Below are 9,674 nucleotides of genomic sequence, written 5' to 3' on the forward strand. Positions count from 1 at the left end.
CCACATAGAAAATGTCTACTTTCATTCCAGCTAAAATTACTATGTCGGTCGCCTTATTGGTCTGTGACTTTTTCCACTCTAAAATTAGTATTGACCTCAAAAGTCCTACATTGGTCGGGCTCTCCAGCAGCAACTCCAAGCACCAACTATGTGGCAAACCTATCACAATTAATGAAAGTCTACAGGTCCTGTGTGTGTGTGTGTGTGTGTGTGTGTGTAAACAGTGTAAAAAATGAATTTCCCCAAATGGGATTCATAAGAGTTCAAGTAGAGCAGTGTAACAATAAGCTCCACTGGTGCTCTGGCAGCAGATGATTCCTTACAGTAGTGTTTTTATGTAAAACTGGATTATTCTGCTTATCTTGAACAGCCATCCGATGCTCTGATACTGGGGAAGATAAAAAACGTGGAATGTGTGCTTCTAGCAAGGTAAGAAAGGGTGTTTTACTTTACTTTAAAGTGTGAATAATGAAAATGTGCTATATATTAGCACCATCTACTGGAGGAACTTGCAATTGCCAAAATACTGGGCAATATGCATTCACTCAATCTAATACTGAGGTGCACGTTAAATGCAAGCATGTATTTTCATGTTTCTGACACTGACCTAAAAATCAATATAAACACTGTATAATGAATATCCTCAGGCATGGGAGACAACACACTATAATGCCGTCCAATGTGAACTACCAGGCCAACATCTGGGCACTTAGAGAAGAGGGCTGTACACATCTGTTGGTTACCACAGCCTGTGGCTCACTCCGGGAGGAGATTCAGCCAGGAGACATTGTCATCATAGATCAATTCATTGACAGGTGAGTGGGATGTGACCACTACAGCAGGTTATGCTTTAGATTTTACATTTTTCTTTCCACGTGTTCTCAGGACGTATAGGAATGTGTATTTGTATTATATTCTTAATATATATTTGACAGGGGTACAAAATGACAACATGAATTTGTAGCAAGAACTCAATTTAGAAGCTACAGGCATTACAGCCCCTTTCCTTTCCTCCTTCTTGTTCTCTGTAAGCACATGACTCCCTCCATCACTGCCAGTACTGAGAACAATGTGGATAAATGAATTTGCTGCACACTTGACAGTCACAACAAACCACACAGAAACCAGGCAATACAAACCACCTAATGTCCAAATTTGTAAAGGAGCTTTTCACTGCTTCAGACAGTCCGATCACACTTGTAGAAGACCCTTAAATCTTATAAGTGACATTCTCATACAACAGCCTTATTCTTATTATCACAGCTATTAAAATACAACAGTCACGTAATATCATAGCCGGACTTCGCACACCCTAAATGTGTTACTGGGTTGACCTTTTTGAGATTCAGTGTTAAAACCAACACAGTATGAGGTGTATGTCAATAAAGTGTTTTTTTTTTATTAACAGTCTTTCAAATAGTTGGACCTTCTGTCGAAGGGTGTTGTTGGTTCTTATCCTGTTGTGATTGTACAGGAGCTCTGTTGCAACAATTCAAGCATCTTCCCACACATCTCACTGACAGGATTCATGTTACTGCCTGACAAGAGTGTCCAGATAGCTGAGTGAGAAAGGGCTTTACTCAAGCCAGTATTTGTTTACTATTATGTTCATTGGGGAGAATTGTTAACCTCTGCCTGAAGTTTGTTGTGCTCTCCCTATGTCATCATTTGCTTTGTGAGAATTTAAAATGCTGAAACAGCGTCTACTGTTTCACCTATGGAAACCGTAGACTTATTATGATGACTGATCATCTGGAGTGTGAACCTTTGCGACAGAGATATTTTTGTAAACATTCAGGGCTCTTTCCTGTTTGTCTCATGTTTCATTTAGTTTATCACACTCTCCGAGTTCCGGGTTCATCTGTTAGTGGCTGCCACAGAGAGCTCTTGTTCACATAAAGGCATACTTTCTCTCCCTCATTTTAGACTAGATTTTTAATTCCTGTAGTATTATGAGTTTATATTGATAGTGAATGGCTGTGCTGTTATTGTTTTTCATACCGATTTTGATGAGAGTTGACCACAGATGAACTAGGTTGATTGATTCCTGGGTTTATTTCGAGCTGTAATAAAAACCCACACTTGCTTAACTTGCGGGTAAACCTGAGAATGTCTTTCTCATTCATTGACATGGGAAAGTATATTTTCTCAGCAGTGTCTGACCTCCAGGCATATTCTTTGTGTAGCATGGCCCTGTGGGAATCAGTTAGCTGATCACACAAATTCCATTAAATAACTTAATATGTGCAGTGAGAGGTGCTGTTTAAATATGATGGACCAATGTGCTGGCATATAGCTGCTTGAACTGACATAAGTAGTAAACTGCCTTCCCACAGTTGTGTCAGTGTGTGTCCCAGTGTACTTCTATAATGCCTGCGTCATGTTGCCTGTGGCTTTGCTTTGCTCGTGTTAGTGAAGCCGATGAATAGCTGCAGTACCAGTATCGGGCACAGACAACATCATCAGAAATGAGGAAGTTACTTGTTGGGACTTGTTCAGACTTGTTTAACAGCATGTGACAGCACATTAACTGAAGGATTCACTTTAATGATGCCACCATTGTTACCTCACATCCGCATACTTCTCTATGGCTACTTCAAACCAAACATTTGGTTTCTATTAGTCCTGTCGGCTTTTTCAAATTTGAAGCATTACTGGCTCACTTCTCTTTTCATTTTTACTTTGCTTAGTACTATAGTTGATCCTGACATTTGATAAAAGTGCTGAATTTCCTCATACCGACCAAGTGGCATCTCAACAACACTGACAATAAGTTGATTTGTTTTTCATGTCACCATATATTAAAAACTATATTTAAAAACTATAGGAATGCACAGATCAACTAACAGTCAGATACAATTCACAACTGCCTTCTGCTGTTTAAAAAGAGTAACAATCGATGGATTGATGATTCATTTTTCATTTGCATCTTCATATATTTGTATCTTAATTTAACTGTGATATATCTTTACATTCCTATTGAAGCGTTTCAGTAATTCAAAATTGAAATGAGTGAATATTCAAAACTAAAAGTAGCCCCGGGCTTATTGCTGGACAAACCAAAATGATCTAATCTACTAAAGCACTTACTCGTCCATTCTCATTTAAAAAACAAAAACACTGAGTCAGTCCAAAATGGGTGCATGGGTAATATCCACACTGCATGTTGTACCTCACTTTCCCAGTATATGTCTAATGCTTAGTTGGCCATAGCACATTCTTTTTGCATTTTAGGAATAATTAGAATATTTGATAATTATAGGCTGTGGAAGCCATTCTTTGCAACAATGATTCTGAAATGACATTGCTAATGAAATGCCAGGCCAAGATAACTCGATTTCTATAGCATAAATAAGCATTGTACTCAGCTCATAGTTTATTCCACACACTACTGTTATTGATTTTTCAGCAGGGTGGAGCTGCAGCTGGCTCAAACTATTTAAGCATTGACTTTAGTCTTCCAATGCCAGGGTTATGAGTAATAGATAGGGTTGGGCATCAATTTACAAGATTATTGTTGACGGAGACATTCATATTTTGAATGTTTGAGATAATTATGTTATGACTTGGTAATCCTGGGGGGAAACAGAACAACCAAAGTTATGCCATGATGCAGCACTACTGAGAAATAGGTTTGATCATCTCTCCCCATAATTATGTATATACATATTAGCTAACACTAGAATGGAATTTAGTATCTACAAAACAGGGAGACACAAAATCCAAATGTTCTCAGGTCACTGGGCTAATTGAGTCAGTCTCTTATGGTCTCCTGACCTGTCGCCATACAGAGCTGAAGGGAGGCAGGCTGGCACTGTGCCTGGTGGAACTCTACTGACTCAGCAGAGCTCAGAATTGAGCAACCATTGTTGGCATGATGCAAGAGATTAGGCTGCTGCTGCCTTCTTTTAATGCTTTTATAGTCCTGGATGTGAAAGGACTGTCTGTTACATGGTCTATAATTTAATGATGGAAACAGTCAAACCACTCTGCTAAACTTTCAGTTTTCATCACTGAAACAGTGGCCGCTTTAGGAGATTTCAAACAGGCAAATTGTTGTGTAGTTTATGATTGTTGACACAAATAACCTTTACTTTGCTGCGTGGTTCTTGATATCATTAGTGTTCATGTTGACAGTGTTTCCTATAATTGTTTTGTTCACTTGGCCATTGCTAAATATATTTGCTCTTTTTAGTGTTTCGGTGTGTAGACATCTGTTTTCTGCCTTTTGAGTTATGTAGTCATCTGTAATTTCCCTGGGTGGCCTTGACAATAACTTTCAGTACTTCCTGTTTACTTCTTTTTGCCAGGACTACAAAAAGAGCTCAGACGCTGTATGACGGGCAGCCCACCAGTCCTCCAGGAGTGTGTCACATCCCCATGGCCGAGCCTTTCTGCAACAGAACCAGAGAGGTGAGTCCTCATATGCCCTTACTTATATCCCATTTTATACATGTCACCTGTACTCCCTGAGCTTTAGCAATTGCTTGTTTTACAATGTTTTTTAAAATTAACTTTGAATGTTAATTTTAATTTTGAATGTTAATTTTAATCTATGTCTAATGTATGTCTAATGTATGTATCTAGTGCATGCTGCTACTGGATGCTTGAATTTCCCTCGGGATAAATAAAGTATCTATCTATCTATCTCTACTTGTATTTAACTCTAAAAAAAAATTTGTACTTCTAATTTGCTTCTAATTACCCCAAATTCCCGAATGGATTTGGTGTCACAGCTGCATTCTTGCACTTATTGTTTTAATTGTGCATAAATATTACATTTATTTATGTAACATAAGTCAGCTCGACCAAAATAGACCAAAAATTCACATCCTGTAAACATGGCTGACAGCTGAACCACATCTGATGGACATTAAAGGGGTGCATTTAACAAAAAAAAACAATTTAACATTTTTTTTTTTATATTATATCACTTAAGGAAGTTAATATTTACATACATGAAATATTTTGTGGCAAAAGTATTGTAAAAGTAGTGTCATTGGGGCTTAATTGTGTGAGAATATGTTCAGAACTTATATGTAGGATATAGCTGCAGTTTTTGAACTTTAATTTGGATTCAACATTTTTAAATAACAGACACACCTGTACTTGATGCAGGACCTTGCTTTACTATGTTTGTGACGCAAACTTTTCGGTTGCTTTTACTACAAATGTTGCTGTTCAAAGATCCCTTCCAGACATGTATTAGACACATACACAATCACGCTTGCTCGAGCAATAATGTGTCTGTTTTTTATTTAGGTTTTGGTGGAGGTGGCGCGGACCCTGGGGATCAAGTGCCATGTACGAGGGGCTATGCTTACTATCGAGGGACCCCGTTTTTCCTCGCGGGCGGAGAGCCTGATGTTCCGCCAGTGGGGTGCTGATGTCATCAATATGACCACCGTGCCAGAGGTGGTCCTCGCCAAGGAGGCCGGCTTGTGCTATGCCAGCATTGCCATGGCAACAGACTATGACTGTTGGAAGGAACACGAAGAGGCGGTGAGTGGCAGACTGGAAGTCATAACAGCTGGTTTTTATTACTTTGATGTCTCTTCTGTCCTTGTTTGTTGGAGGAAGTGTCAACAAAAACGGGATGCACGGTTGGTGAACTTTAGGTGACGTGACTTCCTTTCAATTCTGTCTGTCAAGCCAGCAGTAACAAATTTAACTATAAGCTATTTGCTTCTAGTTGTCCTAGATATCTTCAGTTACCAACTTTACCAAGTTAGTATTTTTTAGCATTCCCCTTAACATCACTGGAGAGCTTTTGGATAAAAGCTATGAACTGGGTACCAGCAGGCTAATAATATGAGCTAAATATAATACTTTATTATTTGTGTACTTTAAACTCCACCACATGTAGTCATCTGGTTTTATACTTTTACACTCTCTGCTTTTACTGTGGTGATAAATTGATTACAGTGTTTCTTTTGACAGCTTGGCTTGCCAGCTAGCAGCTGAGCTAGATGGTAGTTTCATTTTTGTTATTATGCTTGTAGTAAGTCCACATTAACTTGTTCTCCTACTTCATAGGAGTGGCAGCTCTACTAAGACACCTGACCCAGATCCACCTTTGCTTATTGCCAGCTTACTAGCCAAGTTGCTAAACAAGTTCATCGGACAGCATGCTATCTCCATGACATTACCAATACATGAAAACCCTTCATACACATATTCTCTTGACATTTTCTAGTCTAGGTCATAGTATCCTAAAATGAGAAGTATCTCTGATCATTCTAGTCTTTACTTTATATATTGTTTTACTCTGTGTGACCATGTCTTTCCCCAGTTCATTTCACCCAATTCCTTTACTGCTTAAAAAATCTCTCTGGAATTTCCCCTCCTTATTTACCAAATTCCTCCTAATCAGACAACAGATTTTCTAAACTATTTGAACAGCACTTGGCAAGGTCACTTTTGATCTGTGATTCCCAAAGTAGGGTTCAGGAACCCTGAGGGTCTATGATACATAATCATTGGCTCTGAAAAATCATTTCTTCAGATAAAATTGTGTCGCCTGTGCTATTAAAATGCTCAGGTGTGGGCCGCTTGTGCCAGAGTGTGCAATTAAACAATTATTGCACAATTACATCCAATCCTCCCATGTGAATTCTGAGCTAGTCCTGTGAATGCAACACAACAGATGAAGGTGATAATGTTTGCTCTCCATAGAGAAACATATTCATCATGGCAGTCAGACTCATTATAAAAGTTTTGTTTTTTCTGAGACAAACTTTTGTTGTAATTTCTTTTCTTTTTTTTAATGAATTTATTTTTTAATATTTATTTTACTTACATGCAGGAACTTTGGTGCTTTGATGCATACACTAGTCTTAGTCTAATAGTCTAATTCTCTGAGTTGTGCTTGTGACAGTTGTACTTATCTTCTTCTACTTGTGTGCATGAGGTCCTCCTTACTTTGGTCACTTTAAATGTATTCATTATATACATAAAGTAAATAATAAATAAGTTAAGTTGTTGTTTAGGTACACACTCAGTGACTCACAAGTTGGAATTTTCTTTTTTTTATTGTTTCCTAAAGCAAGGAAGCAAGGCTTTGTAATGGTAATGCTTTAATAATGAGAGTTTCAATTACTTAACATACCATCTTGACCTTACTGCTGTGTTTACAAATACTTCACTAAAACATTACGTTAAGAAAATAAGAATTTTCCCAGACCAGATGTCCCAGAGGTTTTTGCCATCTGTGCTTCACAAGCAGACTGCTGCATCTGTGGCTTCTTATGGCTTCCGAGTGACCTACTCTCTGTCAGACACTCTGGGTAATGCAATTGATAGACTGCGTGTGGGCGAGTTTTGGCTTATTTGTCACTTATCCAGCCCAACTCACAACTCCACTTCCGAGTTCCTGCAGCTGACCTCTTCCCCCTCCTGTTGCAGAACACCCGCCACATCCTTCCGACCCCCCCCAACTCCCTCCCACTCCCAGTCTCCTACTCTCCCCCCCCCCCCCCAGTCAACTTGCCTGCCAGCCTCCGGTGGAAGCCCTGCCAGAGGAGGTTGAGTCAGACTGAGTCATCAGCTTCACTGTCTTCATCCTGGCAAACACCACAAAAACACGAACCTAGTCATTGAATGTGACATGAAAACAAAGAACTCAAGGGAGAGGTTAATGAAGGTTACAGGAGGTAAACATGAGCACAGGATGGAAGTAATGTTGTAACTTACTGTACACTCTACTTCTGGCTAATAATAATATATTATGACAGATACTTTGTCTTTAACATGTGACTGAGGCCGTAGCTTTACAGCAGATAAAGAAGCAGGCTTATTGCATTGTTTTGATATCTTTCCCGTACTTTGTAGTGCTGTTAGTTGTGAATAATGTGATGATTACCAGTGTCATAGACATGACAGTTGAAATGGCTCAAGACTCATCACTAATACCACATAATGAGTCATTGGAGTACAAGGCACAGCTGGCTGCTTGAAAAACATTATCCTGAACTTCCCATCTGCACTGATGTGAATAGTGTATCATATTGATGACTATTGAAGTCGGGTTGTGACGGTAATTGAAAAACTCGCTAATAATAATTATAATAATAATGTGCTCTTTCTTGAAAGAAATACGCCCAGGCGATAAATCAGAATCATCATGATTATACCGTTTAATTGTTGTATGGAATTGTCATTTTTGTCCAAGTTACAAGTCCAAGAAAATTATTAAAAAATAAGCAGTGTATAAAGATATGGCAAATCTATTAAACAACAAAACAAAATAAATACATGAAAAATAAATTCATGTTTAAAGCAAAATGAACTGTTAACACAACATGTATTAATATCATGCTATTGATTTCACACACACACACACACACACACATCATACATTGCTGATTCCATAAAATGTTATTCTCAGTGCAAAAATCCTCTTCTAGCATCAAGGGCACATGTGAAAGTATATTTTTGGGAAATACAAAGTGACTGTGACTTTTATAGGAAGTGAAATTTGCACTGCTGTAAGTGATTTTTACAAGGCAGCTGTTTTTTCTTTCCTTGTCCTAGGTCTGTGTTGACAACGTACTGAAGACGATGAAGGAGAACGCCAACAAAGCCAGCAGTATCCTGCTAACTGCCATACCCCAGATTAGTCAGATGGACTGGGCTCAGACAATGAAGACCTTGAAAGTAAGTTGTCAACTTTATGATGATTCATTTCCCTCAGCAAGTATTTGGAGAAGTTGTGAAGGATGGTCTGTTTACCTGTTAAGTCGACTGTCTTGAACTGAGGTTTATTTTATACAGTTGTAAGTTTTGGCACCCCTTAACAAATATCATATTATGGTGATTTCTTTTCATTGAAAAGATGTAAACACAGCCTTCCAAGGATATGGAACACAAGCTGTTATTATAATAAGATATACTATTTCAGCAAACATTCATGCATAGATTTGCTGGAGTTTAGTGGAATCCATTCTTCCCTCCACCTGTGCAATGCTTGCTGTGCCACTGGCTGCAACACAACCCCACAGCATTATAGATCCACCTCCATGCTTAACAGTTGAGGAGTTGTGCTTTGTATGAAATGCTGCTCCTGTTTTCTCCAAACACCCCTTTGCTGATTGTAGCCAAGAGTCCTATTTTTTTAACTTCTTTAGTCCACAGCACTTGTTTTCACAACACATCAGGCTTCTGTAGATGTTCTGTTGCATACATCTGACGTCGGGTTTTATGATGTGGACGTAGGTAAGGTTTTCTTCTACTGACTCTTCCATGTAGGTTTTCTTTGTGCAAGCAGCTGTGGACAGTGACAACTCCTGAGTCTGCTAAAGGTTCCTGCAGGTTTTTTGCATTCACATGGGGGTTTTCATTTGTCTTTCTCATCAGCATATGAGCAGTTCTTCTGCAGTGCTTCTAGATCTTATCTTGACCTCCACAGTTCCCCTGAACTGCCATCTCTCAATAAAATTTCACACTCTGGAAACTGCAAGCTGACAATGTAGCCGTCTTGTAGTCGTGGGCATCAATTACTTTTTTCAGAGTTTTACACAGCTGCTTAGAGGAACCCATGGTTGGTGAGTGTTTACAAAAGGTTTGAAGAGTCTTGAGTATTTGTAAAGCTTTGAAATTGGCAACAGCTGATGCTTCGTAATCAAAATTGTTGACATGCCTCAGGCCTAACAAGTGTATATATATATATATTTATA

The 9,674-nt window shown here is 38.7% G+C and overlaps 1 protein-coding gene across 1 annotated transcript in view; it reads left to right on the forward strand.

Moving 5' to 3' along the window:
* mtap (methylthioadenosine phosphorylase) overlaps positions 1-9,674 on the forward strand; it is a 14,204-nt gene that overhangs the window by 1,998 nt on the left and 2,532 nt on the right. The window contains exons 3-7 of the mRNA XM_035660271.1: positions 371-429; positions 648-815; positions 4,311-4,413; positions 5,263-5,502; positions 8,533-8,655. Coding sequence (XP_035516164.1) covers positions 371-429; positions 648-815; positions 4,311-4,413; positions 5,263-5,502; positions 8,533-8,655 — 693 coding nt within the window. The remainder of the gene's footprint in view (positions 1-370; positions 430-647; positions 816-4,310; positions 4,414-5,262; positions 5,503-8,532; positions 8,656-9,674) is intronic.

Source organism: Morone saxatilis, unplaced genomic scaffold, assembly GCF_004916995.1.
Source record: "Morone saxatilis isolate NCDOM2014 unplaced genomic scaffold, NCSU_SB_2.0 Contig17, whole genome shotgun sequence".
Taxonomy (NCBI): domain Eukaryota; kingdom Metazoa; phylum Chordata; class Actinopteri; family Moronidae; genus Morone; species Morone saxatilis.